Here is a 22,942-nt window from a genome sequence, read left to right as displayed (position 1 = left end):
CATTTTTGTGATCTATATTTATTTTTTGTTCAGCTCTAATTCCAGCCATCTATTATGGCTGCTGAAATCTTATCCAATCTTATTTCCATTTTTAACTGAATATAATTTTAGCTTGTGTTTGTGACTTAATTTTTTTCAGTTCAATTAAAAAAGTTCCTACCCATATGAATGTACTACCTGAAGCTTTCTTACAGCTTCAGAAAATAAGCACCTGAGATATTGTCAGTTTATAGGATCTTTCTATTTCTTTATAAAGTGATTATGGTAGATAGCATTCCATTTAGTTAAATGAAACTTTATAGGAGAAAAGGCAGAAACACATAATTAAAAAATTTAATTCAATTTAATTAATATTTACTGTATTATTAGTTTCAGAGGTAGAATTTAGTGATTCATCAGTTGCATACAACACCCAGTGCTCATTACTCCAAGAGCCCTCCTTAATGCCCATCACCCAGTTACCCCATCTCCCCCACCTCTCCTCTAGCAACCCTCAGTTTGTTTCCTGTAGTTGAGTATTTTATAAGGGTTTGCCTCCCTTTCTGTTTTCATCTTATTTTATTTTTCCTTCCCTTCCCCTATGTTCATCTGTTTTGTTTCTTAAATTCCACATCTGAGTAAAATCATATGGTATTTGTCTTTCTCTGACTGACTTATTTTGCTTAGCATAGTACACTCTAGTTCCATCCATGTCATTGCAAATGGCAAGATTTCATTCTTTTTGATGGCTGATTAATACTCCATGAAACACATAATTTTATCCACTCTAGAATTACTGTTATTTAGTGATATTACTAAAGGAGTTGGGAAAGGCAGCAAGCAATCTTTAATAAACACTGAAGAGATCATTTTATTATTGATGAGCCAGTAAATAAGAATTTTACAGGGGCGCCTAGGTGGCTCAGTCAGGTAAGCGTCTGCATTTGGCTCAGGTCATGATCCCTGGGTCCTGGGATCAAGTCCTGCATCAGGCTCCCTGCTCAGTGGAGAGCCTGCTTCTCCCTCTCCCTTTTGCTGCTCCCCCTGCTTGTGCTTGCTCTCTCTCTTTCTCTCAAATAAATATTTTTTTTAAAAGATTTTACAAATAGTAAATTGAATATAAATACAATTTAGTAATTGAATTGCCTTCTTGATTACTTCTGTCACATCTATTTTATTCAGCAAACATTTACAAAACACCTGGAGAGTGTTAATCTGTGTTTGATGCTAGGAATGTATAGATGATCACAACATATCTTGCCTTTAAGACATTCTCTTGGAGCTCCCAGTTTAATAAGGGAGAACAACAATAGAACATAAAAAGATACAGTAATACTGTATTATCAGTATTGTGTAAAGTGCTGAGGTGGTTCAGAAGAGGGAGTGGTTAACTCAGGGTTTTGAGGAACAGCAAAGTTTTATTTTTGAAATTAAACTTTTTATTTTGAGATAATTGTAGATTCCCATGTAGTTGTTAGAAATAATGGAGATCCCGTATGCCCTTCACACAGGTTCTCTAATGGTAACATATTATATAAGTATAGTACAATATCACAGCCAGGATATTGACATTAGTACAATCTAGTACAGAAGGTTTCCATCACCATAAGGATCCCTCATGTTACTTTTTTATATCACACTGTCTTCCCTCCTGTCCCCACTTCTCCCTAGCCCCTGGCAATCATTAATATGTTCTCCATTTAATAATTTTGTCATTTCAAGAATGTTATATAAATGGGATCATATAGTCCTGTAACCTTTCAAGATCTGCTTTTTTCATTAAGCATAATTCTCTGGAGATTCATCCAGGTTGTTGCATGAATCAAATTTGTTCCTTTTTATTGCTAAGTGGTGTTCCATGGTATGGATGGATGTACTTTAGTTTAACCATTCACCCACTGAATGACATCTGTGTTGTTTCCAAGTTCAGACTGTTATGAAGATAGCTGCTATAAACATTCATATTCAAGTTTTTGATGAACGTAAATTGTCGTATCTCTGCGATAAATCCCCAACAGTGCAATTGCTGGTTAGTGTGGTGGTAGTTGCACGTTTAGTTTTTTTTTTATAAAAACTGCTAAACTATTTTCACGGTAGTTGTACTGTTTTACATTCTTATCAGCAATATATGAGTAGTCTGGTTTCTCCACATCCTTGCCAGCCTTTGATGATGTCACTTTTTAAAATTTTAGCCATTCTAATAGGTATGTAGTGATACCTAACTGTGGTTTTAATTCTGTTGAACATCTTTTCATACGCTTATTTGTCTTCTGTATATCCTCTTCAGTAAAATGTCTTTTCATGTCTTTTGCCCATTTTTGAATTGGATTATTTGGTTCTTTATTGAATTGTAAGAATTTTTTTATATATTTTAGAGACTAGCACTTTGTTGGATAATATTTACAAGTATTTTCTCCCAGTCTTCAGCTTGTCTTTTTTTTTTTTATTTTTAGTGATTAATAGACTTGAGTTTTTAGTATAGTTTCAGATTTGCAGAATAATTGAGCAGATAGTACCTAGAGTTCCCTATACGTTACCCACCCCATCGCGTCTCGGTCTCATAGTTTCTCCTGTTGTTAACATCTTGCATTAGAGTGATACATTTGTTACAATTAATGAACCAATATTGATAAATTTATTATTGACAATAGTCTGTAGCTTACATTAAGATTCATTTTTTGTGTTTTAGAGTTCTGCGGGTTTTGACAAATGCATAATACCACATGTCCACCGTAACAGTTTCATATGGGATAGTTTCATTATCTTAAACGTTTCCTATGCTTCACCTATTCAACCCTCTCTTTCCTCCTCCTGAGCAACCACTGATCTTTTTACTATTTCTATAGATGTGCCTTTTCCAAAATGTCATGTAGTTGGAACCATACAGTGTGTAGCCCTTTTTTTAATTTAAATTCAGTTAGCCAACATATAGTACATCATTAGTTTCAGATGTAGAGTTCAGTAACTCATCAGTTGCATATAACACTCACTCAGTGCTCATCTTATCATGTGCACTCCTTAATGCCCATCACCCAATTACCCCATCCCTCCACCGACCTCCCCTCCAGCAACCCTCAGTTTGTTTCCTAGAGTTAAGAGTCTCTTATGGTTTGTCTCCCTCTCTGATTTCTTTCCATTCTGTTTTCCCTCCCTTCCCCTATGATCCTCCGTACTGTTTCTTATATGCGTGTAGCCTTTTAGACTGATTCCTTTCTGTTAGCAATAGGCCTTTAAGGTTCTTCAGATGTCTTTTCATGTTTTGATAGCTCATTTCTTTTAAATGCTAAATAATGTTCCATTGTATGAATGTACCACTTTTGTTCATCCATTTACCTCCTGAAGGGAATCTTAGTTGCTTCCAATTTTTCATAATTATGAATAAACCTGCTGTAAACATATGCTGGTTTTTGTGTGGTCATAACTTTTCAACTTGATGTAGGAAAGCAATTATGGTAAGACTATATTTAGCTTTGTAAGAAACTGCCAAACTGTCTCCCAAACTGGCTATACCATATCGCATTCTTACCAGCAGTGAATGAGAGTTCTTGTTGCTCCACATCCTTCTCAACATTTGATAATCAGTTTTGGGGGTTTTTAGCCACTCTTTTAAGTGCATAGTGGTATCTCATTGCTGTTCTACTTTGTAATTTTCTAATGACAGTATGATGTTGAACATCTTTTCAGGTATTTATTTGCCATATGTGTATCATCTTTGTAAGGTATCTGTTCAGACCTCTCAACCATTTTTTAATTGGGTTATTTGTTTTATTTTTGTTGAATTTCAGGAGTTCTTTGTATATTTTGAGTACAAGTCACTGGATAATATTTGCAGATATTTTCTTCCAGTCTGCAGCTTGTCTTTTCATCCTCTTAACATGGTCTTACACAAATCAAAAGTTTTTAATTTTTATGAAGTTAAGTTTATCAGTTTTTCCTTTTATGAATCATGCCTTTGGTTTTAAGTCCAAGAACTCTTTGCCCAGCCATAGATCCTATAGGTTTTCTGTGTTTTTTTTCCTAAGAGTTTTATATCTTATATTCAAATTCATGATCCATTTTGAGTAAATTTTTATATAAGGTGTGTGACAGATTGAGGTTCATATTTTTGCCTATGGTTGTCTAATTGCCCCAGAACCTTTTGCTCAAAGGGCTATCTTTCCTATATTAAATTGTTTGTCTGCCTTCGTCAAAAATTAGTTGGGCATATTTCTGTGAGTCTATTCCTGAGCTCTCTATTCTATTTATCTATGTATCTATCCCTCACCATAGTCTTTTTTTTTAAGTTTGATTGATTTTTTATTGGATAAATTTGATGTATGACATTGTGTAAGTTTAAGGTATACACCGTGTTACTTTGATACATTTATATATTGTAATGTGATTGCTGATGTAGCATTATTTATTACATTACATAATTATAGCATGATATTATTGTCTATTGTCACTTCCTTGGTTAAATTCAGTATTTTGTTGTTTTTATGCTATTATGAATGGGTTGGTTTTCCTTATTTCTTTTTCAGATTCTTTATCATTAGTATAAAAGAATGCAATTGATTTCTGTATATTGATTTTGTATCCTGCTACTTTACTGAAATTGTTGATGAATTCCAGCAGTCTTTTGACTTTGGGATTTTCTGTATATCATCAGCAAATAATGACTTCTTCCTTTCTGATTTGGATGCCTTTTATTTCTTTGTCTTGCCTAATTGCTCTAGCTAAGACTTGGAGTACTGTATTGAATAGGAGTTGTCTGAGTGGGCATCTTTGCCTTGTTCCTGATCTTAGGGGAAACACTTTCATTTTTTCTCCATTGATAGCTGTGGGTTTATTGTATAAGGTCCTTATTATGTTGAAGTATGTTACCTTCCATACCCAGTCTGCTAAGAGTTTTTGTCATGAGAGACGCCTGGGTGGCTCAGTCAGTTAAACGTCTTCAGCTCAGGTCATGATTCCAGGGTCCTGGGATTGAGTCCCACATTGGGCTCCTTGCTCAGCAGGGAGTCTGCTTCTCCCTCTGCCTGCTTGTCCCCCTGCTTGTGTGCTCCCCCCCACCCCGACAAATAAATAAATAAAATCTTTTTTTAAAAAAGAGTTTTTGTCAAGAAAGGATGTTGTATTTTGCTTTTTCTGCATCTATTGAGATCATGTGATTTTTATCTTTCATTTATTGATGTGTATATGACATTAATGATTTGTGTATATTGAACCATCCTTACATCCCAGGGATAATCTCACTTAGTCATGGTGTATAATCCTTTTAATGTGTTTGTGAATTCAGATTGCTCATATTTTGTTGAGAATTTTTTTTTGAGAATTTATATATCTATTATTCATCAAGGACATTGGTCATAGTTTTCTTGTGGTCCTTGTATGTTTTTGGTATCAAAGTAATGCTGGCTTCACAGAATGAGTGTGGAAGTGTTTCCTCCTCCTGGATATATTGGAAGCTTGAGGAGCATTTGTGTTAATTTTTCTATGAATGTTTGGTAGAATTCTCCAGTGAAGCTATCTTGTCCTGGAGTTGTCTGTGTTGGGAGTTTTTTGATTACTCATTCAATCTGTTTAACTGTTACTGGTCTATTCAGATTTTCTATTTCTTCCTGATTCAGTCTTGGCCAGTTATATGTTTCTAGACATGTAGCCGTTTCTTCTGGGTTATGTAATTTGTTGGCATAAAATTGTTCATAGTAGTCTCTTATGATTCTGTGTTTTTGTAGTACCAGTTATAATGTCTCCTCTTTTCATTTCTAATTTATCTAAGTCCTCTCTTTTTTTCTTAGTATAGCTAAAGGTTTGTCAGTTTTGTCTATTTTTTGAAGAACCAGGTTTTAGTTTTATTGATCCTTTCTATTGTTTTTCTGGTCTTTATTTCATTTATTTCTGCCCTTACTACTCCTGTTCCCTTCCTTTGAACTACTTTGGGCTTAATTCGCTCTTCTTTTTCTAGTTCCTTGAAGTGTTAATTTCAGATTGTTTGAGTTCTAATTTCTTAATATATGCATTTATTGTCTTAAATTTTCCTCCCCAAATTGCTTTTGCTTTATCCTACAATATTTGATAGGTTGTTTTCATTTTCTTTTGTTTTAAGATAATTTTTTATTTCCCTTTGATTTGTTTTTTGACCCAATGGTTGTTTAAAGTGTGTAACTTAGTTTCCACATGTTTGTAGATCTTCTCACTAACCTGTTATTGATTTCTAGTTTCATGCCATTGGGGTCAGAGAAGAAAATTGGCATGATTTGTCTTCTTAAATTTGCTCTGAAATGGAAGAAAAATTGTCTTGCTATGATTTGTTTTCTTGCCTATCATGATTTGTCCTGGAGAGTATTCTATGTGTACTTAAGAATAATGTGTATTTTGCTGTTCGTTGCATGTTCTGTGTATGTCCGTTAAGCCCATTTTTTCTAAAGTATGGTTTAATTTCAGTTAAACCAGTCTATTCATTGCTGATAGTAGGGTATTGAAGTCCCCTACAGTTATTGTACTGTTGTCTATTTCTCCGTTAATATGTAAGGATTTCCTCTGCTATTTTATCTTTGCCTTCTGGTTATTTTCTCGTTTCTTTTTCCCTCTGTTTGTGTCTTTATAAGTTAATTTTCCATGGTGATTTGCTCAGTGCACTCTTTTTTTGTTGTTGTTTCATATTTCTGCTCTAAAGTTTCGCTTTGCAAAGATTTACATAAAATGTCTCATAGGTAAAATAGTCCTTTCTCTGGTAATAGCAGTTATTCATTTACTTTTAAAGGTTTCATCCTTTTACTCTTCCCCTTTGATATTTTTAATATCACAAGTTAATTTTTTTTATGCTGTGATTTTGTTACCAAGTTATGGTATCTATAGTTATTTTTAATGTTCTTTTTATTTTTTATGCTATAGTTAAGAGCTTAATATACTGTTCTAAAAAAAGAGTTACAGTATTATAATTTTGAGTGTCACCTTAGTCAATTTTGTGTACTTTGGTTTCAGCTTCTAGGGTTCCTTTCAACGTTCCCTGTAAGGCAGGTCTAGTGGTGATGAACAACCTCAGCTTTTGTTTATCTGAGTGAGCCTTTTATTTCTCCTTCATATCTGAAGGATAACTTTGCCAGATAGAGCAGTGTTCCTGGCTGGCAATTTTTATCTTTCAATATTTTGAATATGTCATTCCATGGTCTCCTGGCCCATAGTTTCTGCTGGGAAATCTGCTAATTACCAAGTGGAGATAACTTTGTATTACTGTCTTTTTCTCCCTGGCTATCTTTAAAATTCTTTATCATTGACTTTGGACAGCTTTAATGTAATAGTCTTGGAGAAGGTCTTTTTGTGTTGAGATGGTAAGTATTGTATTAGGTTCAATGACTTGTATTAGCTTCAAGTTCCTTCTCTGGGTTTAGGAGATTCTCAACTATTATTTGTTGTTTTTTATTTTTATTTTTTTCATCTTTTCAAAATTTCATTTTATTGATTGATTGCTGGAATATAGAAATAAAATTGGTTTTGGATATTGATGTATCCAGTAGCCTTGATAAATTCATAAATCAATTCTGATAGATAATGGATAGATTTTACGTTTTCTATATACACAATCATGTTGCCAGCAAAGACCATTTTATGTCCTCCTAGATCTTCAGATATTTTATTTTTCTTACTTACTGCACCAAGTATGACTTCCAGTAAAATGTTGCTTCAAAATAGCATTATTAGGCATCCTTGTTTCATTTACAATCTCAAGGGGAAAATCTTTAGTAGTACATCAGTAAGTATAAAGTTTACTGGAGATTTTTTGGTACGCTTATCAGAATAATGATGTTCCCTTCTATTCTTCCCTTTGAAAAGAAATTTTTTAATCACAGACTGTCACTGAGTTTTAGCAACTGCTTTTTTTGCATCCATTGATAATGAGATTTTCTCCTTTATTCTTTAAATGAGGAATATTATGTTAGGTTTTTTATTATTAAGAGCTATTATTTTTAAAATGTATTCTCTGCTCCCTTCTCCCGCTCTGGGATACCCATTATTTTTATGGTAGCTTTTCTAATGGATTCAGATAGTTGTCCTACAGTTTCTTCACTTTTAAAAAAAAATTTGTTTTCTTTCCTCTTCCACCTGAATTATTTATATATTTCTGTTGTCAAGCTTGCTAATTCTCTTTTGCCATATGATCTGTTCTATTTCCAGTGAATACTTCATTTCATTTATTGAGCTCTTCAGATCCAGGTTTCTGTTTGGTTCTTTTTTAGAATTTCAGTCTCTTTGGTAAAGTTCTCCTTCTGTTCATTAATTTTATTCCTGAGATCATTGTATTATCTTTATGAGTTTTCTTGTAGCTCATTGAATTTCTTTGTTACAGCTATTTTAAATTATCAGTTAAATTGCACTATTCCATATCTTTGGGTTCAGCAGCAGCAAAATTGACATTTTCTGTGATACCATATTACCATGATTTTTCACGGTGTTTGATGAAAAGTGTCTCTGCGGCCACATTTGAAGTAGCAAACACCTTTCTTATTTTTTATATAGGTAAGGTTTTGTTTACTTTCTTTACTTTGATTCTAGCTGTTCAACAGGTTGGTAATTAGGACCCTAACAGAAGTTTTTGTTTTCTCTTAGTGGAGCTGACTTGCAGCTAAGGTTGGGGTCATGCACATTAAAAAAAAAAAAAAAAAAAAACAAGCATAGGGGGAGCTGTATATTTAGCCATTAAGTCTTTGGGTGTGCCCATGACCTGGTAAGAGTATCCTCAAGTTGGGGCCGAGCAGGGGGAGTGATGTCACAGTGTTCTGTGGGTAGTCCTCTTGCCTTCTGGGCCAGGCAGAAGAAACTTTCCTTCAGTTCTCTTCATCTGTCTACTTTTCTTTTCTTTCTTTTTTCTTATTATGTTATGTTAGTCACCATACAGTCCATCATTAGTTTTCAATGTAGTGTGCTTTTCTTTCTTTCCATTTCCCCCCCCCCCAAACACAGCCACTGCTGCCTTTTGTCAGAGAGAGCAGCTGGTTCCTCTAGCTGCAGCATGAGTGGCCAGGCAGACCCCTACTCATTGCCTTTTACCTTCCACCTCCTCTGCCAAAAAGGTTGTTCTAGCTCACTGCCGGACCAACCAGTGCCTTCTCTGCTACTGCCTGCTCCACTGCCATTTCCCTTACTCCACTGCCTTCTCCATGGTGTAATAAGCCCAATTTCAGAAACACGGATGGATGGATCTCTCAGGTGTGCTGGTATCCTATGCAGAGGTGCTTTTTTTCGGTTATGGACATCCACTTAGTTTTAAATCAAAGGGGAGAGAAAAAGGCAATCACTGCCATGATGCTGATGTTACTCCACACAGTTTTGATTACTATAGCTGTATGATGTCTTAAAATTGAGTAGACTGATTTCTCCTACTTTATTTTCCCTTTTCAAAATTGTTTTAGCTATTCTAGTTCTTTTGTCTTTCTATATAAATTTTAGAATAGCATGGTCTATATCTACAAAAAGTCTTGCTACAGTGTTATAAGAATTATGTTAAACCTGTATGTCAGTTTGTGGAGAGATGATATCTTTACTCTGTTCAGTCTTTTAATCTTTGAATATCTCTCTATGTTTATTTAAATCTTTTCTTTCATGAGAATTTTGTATTTTTCAGTGTACAAGTCTTTGATGTATGTATTTTTTGAGTGATTATAAAGGGCGAGATTGTACTGTTAAATTTTGGTGTCCACGTATTCATTCCTAGTACATAGAAATATGGTTGATTTTTGTATATTTATCTTATATACTTTGACCATGTTGAACTCATTCATTCTCAAAGGGATTTTTTTTTAATGTTTCTTACAATTATCTACATAGACAATCATGTCATCTACAAATGGGGACAGTTTTATTTCTTCCTTTCTAACTCTATGTATTTTACTTCCTTTTGTTTTCTTTCTTCACCTTACTGCTCTGACTTCAGCTTCTAGTATAAGTTGAGTCAGAATGGTGAGAGCAGGTATTCTTGCCTTGTTTCCAATCTTAGGAGGAAAACATTCAGTTTTTTACCATAATAAATGTTCCTCAGCTAATGTTGTAGTGTTTTTGCTGAAGCTTATCAAGTTGAAGAAGTTTCCCCTCTATTTCTATTTCTCTGGATCTTTTGATATGACCCTATGGTTTCTCTTCTAAGCTGTAACCCATTAATATGGTGAATTACATTATTAACTTTTGAATATTGGATCATCCTTGTATCTTTGGAATAAACCCCCCTGGTGTTTCATCCCTTTTCTATATTGCAGAAATTCTATTTGCTAATATCTAGTTAAGGATTTTTATGTCTGTGTTTATGAGGGATATTTGTCTGTACTTTTGGGGGGGGGAAGAGACTGTTTTTTGTTTTGATATAGGTATAAAGCTAATTTCCTAAAATGAATTGGGAAGTTTTCTCTCTTCTAATTTGTGGAAGATTTCTTCTCTGAAAGGTTGATAGGATTCTCCAGTGAAACCATCTGGGCCTAGAGACTTATTTTGGGGTAGTTGTTAAATTACAAATTCAGTTTTCTTAATAGTTATAGACTATTCAAATTATTATTTTATATTGGGTGAGTTGTGATAGTCTGTGTTTCTTTTTTAGGAATTTGTTCCATTTTATCTAAGTTGTCAAAATTTATGGGTGTAGAGTTATATTCTCTTATTATTCTTTTGATTTCTTCAAGTTTGGTAGTGATAGCCCCTGTTTCTAATTAAGCCCCAATTACCTAATATTGGTAATTTGTGTCTTCTTTCTTTTCTTGTCAGTTGTACTAGAGTTTTGTCAATGGTATTAATTTTTTTCAAGGCAGCTGCTCTTTGTTTCATTGATTTTTCTTTATTTTCCTTTTCAATTTCATTGACTTCTATTCTTTATTATTCCTTCTGTTTGCTTTGGATTTATTTTGTTTTTCTAGGTACTTAAGGTAAGAGTTTAGGTTATTGATTTGAGATTTTTTGTCTTTTCTAATGTATGCATTTGTATGTATAGTATACATATAAGGGTACGCATTTCCCTGTCAGCACTGCTTTAGCTGTGTCTCAAAATTTCAATATGTTGTATTTTCATTTCTGTTTAGTTCGGTGTATTTTTAAATTTTCCTTGAGACTTCCTCTTTGATCCATGAATTGTTTAGTAGTGTGTCATTTAGTTTCTAAGTATTTAGAGGTTTTTCTGTCACTGATTTTTATAGCTTATCTATGTATATATTCAGTGGACATTTGAATGTATATTGTTTGGTAGAGTGTTTATTAGATCCTATTGGTCGGTGATGTTGAGTTCTATAACCTTACTTATTTTCTATCTCTTTGCTCTTCTCTTTTTGTTGTTATCACTTGTTGATGAGGAGAGTTAACATCTCCAACTATAATTGTGGATTTATCAATTTTTTCTTTCCGTTCTATCCATTTTTGCTACTCTCGTTTGATGTAGATGCAATTAGATTTGCCACATCTTCTTGGTGGATTGACTGTTAGTCATTATATAATACCCCTCTCTGTCTCCAGTAATCTTCTTTGCTCTGAAATCTACTTTATTTGATAATAATATGGCCACCTTGCTTTCCTTTGATTGTTTATATTATATATATTTTTTTCCACCTTTTTACTTTTAAGTTACCTATATCGTTATATTTGAGATGAGTTTCTTGTAGACAGAATATAATTGGGTCATAGTTTTTAATCCACTCAGGCAGCCTCTTTTAATTGGTATATTTACACCATTGACATTCAGTGTAATTACTGATATTTTTAGAATTTAAAATACACCATTTTCTTTTTTGGTTTTTGGCTATCTCTGCTTTTTATTTCTCTGTTTTTACTTGAACAGTTTTAAAGTTATATTTTGATTTATCTATAGGATTATTTTAGTGTATCTCTTTGTATAGTTCTTTTAGTGGTTGTTCTAAGTATTTGAATGTAAGTTATTGCAGTATCCTAGTGTTGTCATTTTACCAGTTTGAGTGACTTATGGAAACTTAACCTCCCTTTACATCTCTTTACCCTCCTCCATTTATAATGTAAGGGTCTTAAATATTTCTTCTACATACATTTAGAGCCATATCTGTCAGTGTTATAAATTTTTGCTTTAGCTGTCAAGCATTATTTGGAAAACTCAAAAGGAAAAAGAAAACCTATTTTATGCCTCTATATTTTTGCTTATTGATTGGGTTCTTTCTTCCTTCTTGGAGTTCTAAGGGTTTTTTCTTGTATTATTTTCTTTCTGTTTAGAGAATTCAGTAACTCTTTTAGAGTAAATCTTCTAACAAACCTTTAGTTTCCGTATATCTGAGAATGTCTTGATTTCCCCTTCATTTCTTGAGGGATATTTTCATTGAGTATAAGATTCTGGGTATATAGTTCATTTTTTAGCACTTAATATTTTGTGTTTTTTCCTTCTAGCCGCCAAAAGATTTCTGATGAGAAATCTGCAGTTGTTTATACTGTTTTTACCCTGATAGTTAACCTGTCAGGTTTTTCTTGGCTGCTTTCAAGATGGTTATCTTTTCTTTGTCTTTAGTTTTCAGAAGTTTAATTATCTGTGTTTGGCATAGTTTCTTTATGTTTATTCTAATTGAGCTTTGCTCAGCTTCTTAAATCTGTAGGTTTATGTCTCTTACTAAATTTGGGGAGTTTTCTGCTATTGTTTCTTCAGGTACTTTTTCAGCTCACCCCTCTTTTCTCCTTCTGGGCTCTGTTGACACAAATGTTAGATCATTTAGGCCTTTTATCTCTTTGCTGAGGCTTTCTGTTTTTTGTTTCAAGCATTTTATAATTGCTCATTAAAGCATTTTTATCATGGCTGATTTGAAATCTTTGTCAAATAATTCCACTATCTCTGTCATCTCAGTTTTAGCATCTATTGGTTTTTTTTTCGTTCAGTTTGAGATCTTCCTGGTTCTAGTGACTTTCAATTGAAATCTGGACATTTTGGATATTATGTTATGAAACTTTGGAGATACATATACACACACTCTTATACAAACATACACACACACACACACACACATCCCCCCGCACCCTTAAGTATCCTTTGATTCAGAACAATTTCTGCTTTTACATGGTAGCGTTAGCTCTGCCACCTAGCAGCCTTGACAGCATCATTTTCTTAGTCACAGATACCAGTGCATTTGTGTGATTATTTAAGTATTTTTTTGTATTCTGTCTATTCTTATCAAAATAAGTGGAAATTATGGTAGTACATGTCATTATCATGAAGAAATTTTAATAGAATTAAAGATGGAAATCATTAGGCATACAGAAAGCAATTTTTAAGCATCAGTGCCAGCACGCATTCATTTTGAAGACATTACCTATGTTCTGTTGTAAACAGTAAAAACAAAAAATGTTTGTAAGATGTTAGGAATATTATCATTAAAGATTGTGTCTGCTTGAAAAATGTTCAACAGCACTAGCCAACCGGGAAATACAAATCAAAATCACAGTGAGATACCACCTTACACCAGTTAGAATGGCAAAAATTAACAAGATGGGAAACAGCAAGTGTTGGCTAGGATGTGGAGAAAGGGGAACCCTCTTACACTGTTGGTGGGAATGCAAGCTAGTGCAGCCACTCTGGAAAACAGTATGGAGGTTCCTCAAGACGTTAAAAATAGAGCTACCTGCTATGGGTGGGAATGCAAGCTAGTGCAGCCACTCTGGAAAACAGTATGGAGGTTCCTCAAGACGTTAAAAATAGAGCTACCTGCGATCCAGCAATTGCACTACTAGGTTTTACCCCAAAGATACAGACGTAGTGAAAAGAAGGGACACATGCACCCCAATGTCTATAGCAGCAATGTCCACAATAGCCAAACTTTGGAAGGAGCCAGTATGTCCTTCACCAGATGAATGGATAAAGAAGATGTGGTTCATATATACAATGGAATATTACTCAGTTATCAGAAAGGATGAATACCCACCATTTGCATCAACCATAGAGCTGGAGGGGACTGTGCTAAGTGAAATAAGTCAAGCAGCTAAAGACAATTATCATATGATTTCACTCATGTGGAACATAAGGAATAGTGTGGAGGACCAAAGGGGAAGGGAGGGAAAACTGAATGGGAAGAAATCAGAGAGGGAGACAAACCATGAAAGACTCTGGACTCCAGGAACCAAACTGAGGATTATAGAAGGGAGGGGGGTGGAGGGATGGGGTCACTGGGTGATTGGTATTAAGGAGGGCATGTGTGGTGATGAGCACTGGGTATTATATGCAACTAATGAATCGTTGAGCACTACATCAAAAATTAATGATGGGGGCGCCTGGGCGGCTCAGTCATTGGGCATCTGCCTTCGGCTCAGGGTGTGATCCCGGAGTCCTGGGATCGAGCCCCATGTCGGGCTCCTCCGCTGGGAGCCTGCTTCTTCCTCTCCCACTCCCCCTGCTTGTGTTCCCTCTGTCACTGTCTGTCTCTCTGTCTCTGTCAAATAAATAAATAAAATCTTTAAAAAAAAAAAAAAAAAACTAATGGTGTACTATATGCTGGCTAATTGAACATAATAAAAAAAAAACCCCATTGCAAAAAATAAAGATTGTGTCTAGGGGTGCTGGGGTGGCTCAGTTGGTTGAGTGTCCAACTCTTGGTTTTGGCTCAGGTCATGATCTCAGGGTCATGAGATTGAGCCCCACGTGGGCATCCCTGCTCAGCAGGCAGTTTGCTTGAGATTCTGTTCCTTTCCCTTTCCCTCTTATCTCTCTCCTTGCTCAGTCACACACTCTCGCTCTCAAATAAATAAATAAATTTTTATTTAAAAAGTTTTATTTTTAGGTCTTAGGAAACAAATTTCTCATAAACATGTATGTCTGTTACTTGGCTTTTTCATAGTCAGTCCCCCCCCCCTTTTTTGTGGGGGAGGGGTAGAGGGAAAAGGAGAGAGAGAATCCCTAAGTAGGCTCCACACCTAGCACGGAGCCCAACGCCAGGCTTAATCCCACAACCCCAACATCATGACCTGAGCCAAAATCAAGTCAGATGCTTAGTGGACTGAGCCACCCAGGCGCCCCCCATATTCAGCTTTTTACAAGTTTTCAGGGACTCATTTTATATGAAGTATGCCCAGAAATCATGTTACCTTCCCCAAATCTATTGGAAGGTAAGATGTTGTGCAGAAAATTAAAAAATGAGTAAAACACAGCTATTGCCCTCAGTTTAATTTGGCAGATGTTGATTGTTCTTATCACATAGAGTGTAGTGCATAGGCCCTGGAAAAATGCTGACATGATACCTTTCCTAAAAAAACATTATAGTTTAATGGAAAAGACAAATAGGTCCATGCACACACACAATTCACTCTAGTGTAAAGTTAAATTCCTTTTTAAATGCTAGATAGGGTACAGTCTTATAGGAAAGAGAGATGTGTATATAATAATAAAAATATAAGCACAGACAAAATGTTTCATGAAAAGAATACCATAAGAAGGGGAAAATGGCCTTTTCTAAACTTACAAGTGTTTTTTGTCCTTTGCTTTTATTATTAAATTGTTACTTATCTCAGCAATATTAACTTTGAAAAACGGGTTTATGATAATAACTCTTATTGCTTTTCTCTAGCCTTCAATTCAGTTTTACCCTCTTTACCTGTAAGGATCACCATGTCTCCTACTAACTTGAGAAAATTGAGCCTATCAGGAGTCATTTCCCTTCACCTACCTTCTACCTACATACTTATTTAATCCAAATCCATTCTCACTATGTATTTGTCCCAGGCTTGGGTAACACTTTCCCTCCTAAGGGCTCTGACTTCATTTCTTTCTGTCTCTTTCAGGATCTTGCTCTGGCGGTCATTCTTTTTCTTTTCTAAGTCTTCAATCTCTTCATCATTACTAGCTCCTTTCCTTCAGCCTGTGTGCATACTCAGGAGTCCCTCACCCTAAAAAGACTGCCTTTGTTTTATTAAGCCATCTGGAATAGGCTTTCTTTTCTCATTCTTACATCTCAAAACAGTAGTCTCCCTGTCCTCACTGTCTCTATTCCTGTAGCCACAATAACTTTGTATAATAATGTAAACATATTTTAAACCCTTGAAATATATACAAACATTAAAATTTATATTTTGAAAGAGATAAGGAGAAACTAACATTCGAGAGAGCTCTGATTTCTTTGGATCTTTGATGTAAAGAAACACAGGAAGGATAAATTCAACCAAATTTAGTCAAATGCAGTGTAAATGGAAGACTTCTATTTCTGATTGTCTCCTTACCCTTTTCATAGGAGGCACTTGTATTATTTTGGTGGTTCCAAAATGGGTTCAACCACTGTCTTATATATATGTGACTCCCAAATCTGTATCTTAAGCTTCTTATTTCTATTTCTGTTTGTTTCCTGAGCATTTTCCATCTCAGTGTCTTATAGGTACCTTAAAGTCAACATGTTCAAAATTAAACTTTTTTTTTCCCTCGTTAGCCTTCTTCAGGCCCATGTTGTTTTCTATCTGTGATTCATGGCCCTGTGCTGCACAGTCATCCAGGTTAAACTATGAGTTGTCCTTGACTCTACCCTTTATCTCACCTCACAGTTAACCAATTCCTGCCAGTATTAGTCCTATTTTTCTTTTTTTTGCCTGACCTCCCTATACCTTGTATTTCCACTCAGTTTTAGTCCTCATCATTTCTTACTAGGCTACTGCTACAGCCTCCTTATTAGTATACCACTTACAGTCTTCACCCCTCCAACTCATCCCCCTTCCTAGCACTGCACTATTTAGTAATATAGTTACTAGGAGCTACAAGGTACATATAACTATTGAGCACTTGAAATGTGCCTAGGCAAAACTGGGATGTACTGTAAAATACAAAATGGATTTTGAAGACTTATGAAAAAAAATCTAAAAGCTCTCAATAATTTTATATTATTAAAATAACATTTTAGATAGATTAAACAGACTATATTATTAAAATTAATTTTAGGGGCTTCTGGGTGGCTCAGTTGGTTAAGCACCAGCTCTTGATTTCAGCTCAGATCATGATCTTGGGGCCTTGAGATCTAGCCCCACTTTGGGCTCCATGCTGGGGCGTGGAGCCTGTTTAGGATTCTCTCTCTCCCTCTCCCTCTGCCCCTCCCACCGCCATTTGTGTATGCTCTCTCTCTCTTAAAAAAGATTAATTTTACCTGTTTCTCTTTACCTTTTTTTTTTTTTAAGATCTTATTTATTTGAGAGAGAGAGAAAGCGAGAGAGCAGGAGCAGAGGGGAGGGGCAGAGGGGGAGGGAGAAGCAGACCCCTCGCTGAGCAGGGAGCCCAATTCAGGACTTGATCCCAGGACCCTGGGATCATGGTCTGAGCCAAAGGCAGGTGCTTAACTGACTGAGCCATCCAGGCGCCCATCTCTTTGCCTTTTAAAATATGGTTACTAGAAACTAATTAATATCACATATGGAACTCTTCCTCCAGTTCTTCATGTGACTGACTTCTTCTCATCACGCAGGTATCAACTTACAGACCTTCTCTGAACACCATCTAAAGAAATTCTACCAGTCTCAGCCCTATTACCATGTTCTTTTTACTTCATGTCACTTTTCACACTGTTCTTTTTACTTCGTGTCACTTTTCATTGTGTGAAATTATCTTGTTTATTTGTGTATCTGATAATAGTCTACCCCCACTAAATAGTAAGGTTCACAGGGACAGGAAAGTTGCTCATTAGTGAGTAAGATTTACAACTATGTGCTTAGTACCTAGAACATCTGACATGTAGTACGTGCTCAATCATCGGATGGATAGATGTTTAACTGTTTAACATGGCTTAAGACTCAGCTTAAGTAGTACCTCCTCCAGGAAGCCTTTCCTGGCTGTTATCCCTCCTGAAAGCCTGGTTTATTGATTCCTCTGTTATGCACAGTTTTACAGTTGTACTTATACAGTGCCTTTTTGTTTACTTCATATCTCTTCTTTTACCCTTAGCCCTTAGTAGTTCTTCAGTATATCCATCCCCATTCTCTAAAATATGCCTGGTTACCCAAAAGCATGCACCATGTTTGTTGAATATAGAAATAAAATTTTTCTTTTGAGTTCATCTGAAGTATTATAACTATATGGTAAATAATGCAGCTTATAGTAGTAAACATCTGTTGCATTAATAAATGAATTCCTGTGTAGTATTTTTTTATTATAAAAATATAGCAAGGCTGCCTGGGTGGCTTGGTTGGTTAAGCATCTGCCTTTGGCTCAGGTCATGATCCAGGGTCCTGGGAAAATATCACTACCCTAATAACAACTATTTTCCTTAGCCCACTTTTTCCTTTTATTTTAATTACACAAGTAAAACACGGATATGTATATATCACTATAAAAATAAAATTCAAATAATACAGAAATACCTAAGTTAAAAATGAGTCCCTTTAATAATCTTACTTCCTTCATCAGGAATAGATACCTCTGTCTTTTTCTATAAACATAAATTTTATATACAGTATGAAGTAATATATAGTATTTAAATTCCATTTTTCACGTGCCTTAGAAATGTTTTTAATGTTACTTCATGGTTTTATGGAACTGTCTTTTCATTTTAGAGTTGAGATGGACGTAGAGAAACAAAGCTATCTTGTACAAAAAAGTTCCTTGGATTAAGAGTCCCATTTCTAGTTTCTTCATTTATCCTTAGGCCTAATGATTTCCATTTTTGTCTCAATCATTTTAAGATTATGAATTTTCTATAATCACGAAGTTGGAAAGAGGCAAAGTCTAGATTCAGACCCAGATCTTCTTACTTCAGATCCAGTTCTCTTTCCACTTATTGACTCTCTCTGAACTTAAGCTTTCTTAACTATAAAGTGGGAATAATAATGTCTTTCTTGCCTGCTTTTAGGACAAATATGATAATCACTGTGGAGGTATAATACATGTGACCTCACATTTTAACTAAAACACACTGAAGATCAGGAAAGTATCTATATCCATTTTTAGAGAACCATATTAATCTTGTAATTCAGTGTTTTATATTTTTTAGGTTATGGGAGTAGAACTAAGATTTGATAGATGCCATACTCATTCATAACTTAGCTTACCTGTGTAGGTTTGGGCTTTGAAAATGGTGTCCAGTCTATTTTATTTGTTTTTTAATTTAATTTCAGATTAGAAACTAGTAAACTGTTATCAGTGTAGAAAGGTGTTGGTTGAAAAGAAAACCATTCACTTTCTCTTTACACAATGCCACTTTTTTCGTTTTTAAAATATCTTCCCCAAAATGTGGTTCAAGGATGATTTTCATATATAATTTTTCTGGTTTCTCTCTTAGTATGTTTCCTGATATATTATTTTGCTTTATCCCTCCTATGGTAACCATGGGTACAGAACTCTAAGAAGCTTATTTTTATTTGTTTTACATTCAGTAGATACCATTATCATAAATATTTCCTGTATGATTTATGCTTCTAACATGACAGGTGTGTAATAGAAGCTTAGGTTAGAATAGCAATGACTTGATTTTCTGTGTTTCTGAACATCACTAAAGTGGGCTACCACAGGTAGCCAAGAGAGAATTAGATGTAATTGCTTGCCTAAAGTGATAATATCTTTCTAGTACACCCCCTGAATACCAATAAAGGCAGATTATTTCAGGGAGAAGCACTCCTCATTTGGGAGATGGGAAAGATCAAACAAAGGGAATAATTAAAAAGAGACCAAAATGTAAAACGTGTAGACTAGGTGTACAGTAATCATTGTTTGAAAAAGTAAGATAAACCATTACTCATTCCAAAATATTCTGTTGAAATACTTGCTCTTTGAAAAGTTAGTAAGGGCTCGTATGTGTTTATAGAAATTTCATGGAAATAATATGGGCTTAGAAAGGAGGGAGGCACTTGACCCATTGTACCATTTTAAGAATTACAGTCTAAGAATAGGACTTGTATTAAAATCTAGAACACATTAAAGAAAACTAGCATATTGATTTTTGTTTCCTTATTAATTCCTTTCTTTTGAACTCCCCCCCACAACCTCCTTTCATATAATCTGAATTTGATTATTTCTTTAGTAATTAGAAAAGAAAATCAGCTTTCAGTAATAACACTTGATGTTACCTGTACTTACATGAGAAATACTCATTTTTTAACCTCTTGCTGAATGTATCTATTACTTTACCCTCATCTCATTACTTTAACTAGCAAACAAAATGATGGTTCATTGTTGTGAAAACTAAATGAGATAATATATATAAAGTGCCTGACTTATAGTAAGCATTCGATTTTTTTTTAAAGTTGCAAATATAATTTACAATTAAGTTGCTGTCTTTATCTCTTTGTGTTGATCTTGTTTTGAAAATATGTGAACAGTGTGAATTTTATTAAGATGCTACATTTGCTTTATTCTTTGCAAACCTTAGTATGTAAGTTACAAGATTTTTTAATGCACTCTTGATGCTAATTATTGAATAATACTACTCAGTTCGACTGTATCTTTCTATAGAATGAAGTAAACATCAGAACACATCCAGCTAAACTAGATAATAAATATTCTGTCAGGACTTTTAAACTGGTAATTTATGTGGTACAGTGTTACAGTATAAATAGTCAACCCAGTTTACTTTTGTTGAAGAAGAGTTTTTATGAAAATAGTTTAAATCTGAAAATGTGTTTATATCTAAGCTTGACTGTTCACTAGTATCACTTGTGGACCATTTAAAAAATATTGGTTTCTATTTCCAACCACTGACTTTCCAGAAGAAGCTGAACAGTGATGTGCTGTTACGTGTTTAACAAACCAGCTCTTAGGTAGGAGTAGGGATAGGAGGTACTGATTTGTGTTTGCTGATTTCCATGGTGTAAATACTTCCACTGTAGCCAGTTTAAGCTACTAAGATAATATCGAATGTTGGGAAAAGGTGTATAGTAGCACAGCATTATATAATATTTCCATTATACAGATACAATAAACATAACCTTAAAAAAAGGGTAGTAGCAAAATGTAGTAAAATAATTAGGAAATAATGAATTTTGAGTTATTACCTTTGTTTTTAACATAACTAATTGTAAGTTTATATAATTTACTTTTTTATGATTGTTGAAGTCAGGCCCAAAATGTCTTTTCCAGGCTGATGTTAAATCATACCCATTCTCTTACATCCTTCATATTTCACACACACTAGATTTAGATTATTTGCAGCTCCTCAAACTCATCTTGTACTTTCCCACCCTCGTGCCTTTTCATTATCTTCCTTCAGTTTTGAATGTCCTTGCCTCATCTGCCTGACTTTTGCAACACTATTTATTTATCCTACAAATAACTCAAATGCTACTTCCTCTTATTTCCTACTGTTGGAAACATTCCCATTCTCCTTGATGTTCTCATAGTGCTTTGTTGATACTTCATTTTGAGTTCAAATTTATCATCAAAAAGAAATGGCTATTTCCACTTACTATATTATAAATTTCTAAAGGGCGCCTTTGAATCATCCTGTACTAACACTTTTAATACCTAAAAATAATTAATAAACACTTGTTTTATAATAGAAAGGACTTTAACTTAGTTTAATGGGAAGGATTGTGAATAAGGCATGATACATCCTTTATTTTCTATGTCTTTGGGAAACTAACCAAAATTTAAACTTTTTTGGATTAGATGTTTTGTACCTTTTTTCCTTATAATTCAGGACCATATTAATACCTATATCCTGCACAATAACAGGGAACACAAATAATATCATGATGACTCAAACTTACCAAAGAAAAAATTCATTAGAGAACATATGAAGCAATTGAGTGAAAAATACTAAATTATATAACTACATATGCAGATTATTTTTATTATTCTGGTTTAGTGTACTTTTTAATGTTCCCAACATTTTATCTATAAACAACCTCTTTAAAAAAGCAGAAATATCATGGTTTGCTTTGTGATTTGAGAGAAATTTGCTTTCATATATGTACTTAAGGATAATCAGTCTGTTGCTTTCTGGCATTTTATCTGGAATTAAAAGTATCTGATTGCCTTCACAATAAGTATAGAGAAGATCTAAGTATATGAAGGAAATGTTCTAAAGTAAAAACAATCCAAGAATTTCTTGAAGCAAATGTAGCACATTTCTTATTAGTGGTGTTTCATAATTTTTTTTCATCTTTAACCCTAATCTGCCACCTGATGGCAAAAATTAAAATGACATCTTTTGTAATACTCAAAACCTCCGTTGCAATTATTTGGATTTTTATGTATTCAGCATAGAGCTTCCAAAACTCGAAACACACATTTGTACAAATTTTATATATTTGGTAAATGTTTGATGATTACTTTGTACTTGAGGAGAATAAAAGTTACTATTAACTTCTATTAGCGTTCCTACTAGGGAGATTTGTTTAAAATCTTACATCTTTTATGGAGCTATATGAATATGTTTTTTAAATTAGTTTTATTTAATGGGGAATTTTACTTAAATCTAGCAATTTGCTCTTTTACTATTCCCTTTTCTTTCTTCAGAACGAGGTCACTCAGACACCATGGTATTCTTTTACCTTTGGATCGTGTTTTGTGTCATAAGTTCCTGCTATACCCTCATCTGGGATCTGAAGATGGACTGGGGTCTCTTTGATAAGAATGCTGGAGAAAACACCTTTCTCCGGGAAGAGATTGTATACCCCCAAAAAGTACGTACAAAGAATGCTTGTATTTGTTTTAAAAACAACAACAACTCTAGTGTATATCCAGCTAAATCCTATTATGATGCATACCTAATCCCAACCTAATATATTGAGAAAAAGCAACTAATTACCAAAAAATACTAATTCATTCAGTCATCAAAAATGTCAGGTGTTTACTATATGCTGGGCAGTTTAGAAAATAAAAACAAAGTTCTGGTTCTCAAAGAGGCCATAAACTATATTAAACAGGTAAACAAATTGCAGTTTAATGTGATAAAATCTAGAATAGAGGAATAAATAACTTACTATAATTTATGACCTAATTTTGAACATGCAGCTCACTCTGTCTCACATGCCCTTTTCTCCCGACCCTTTGTCTGCCTGGCAAACCCCTGTTCCTCTTTTTTTATTTTAATTTTTTATTTATTTT

General features: G+C 34.3%; 1 protein-coding gene across 1 annotated transcript in view; it reads left to right on the top strand.

Annotated features, from left to right (window-relative positions):
* The window catches only part of XPR1 (xenotropic and polytropic retrovirus receptor 1), a 236,222-nt gene that overhangs the window by 194,610 nt on the left and 18,670 nt on the right, over positions 1 to 22,942 (top strand). The window contains exon 12 of the mRNA XM_002920794.4: positions 22,352 to 22,518. Coding sequence (XP_002920840.1) covers positions 22,352 to 22,518 — 167 coding nt within the window. The remainder of the gene's footprint in view (positions 1 to 22,351; positions 22,519 to 22,942) is intronic.

This window comes from Ailuropoda melanoleuca, chromosome 8 (assembly GCF_002007445.2).
Source record: "Ailuropoda melanoleuca isolate Jingjing chromosome 8, ASM200744v2, whole genome shotgun sequence".
Classification (NCBI taxonomy): domain Eukaryota; kingdom Metazoa; phylum Chordata; class Mammalia; order Carnivora; family Ursidae; genus Ailuropoda; species Ailuropoda melanoleuca.
This window is presented reverse-complemented; position numbering and strand designations above follow the sequence as displayed.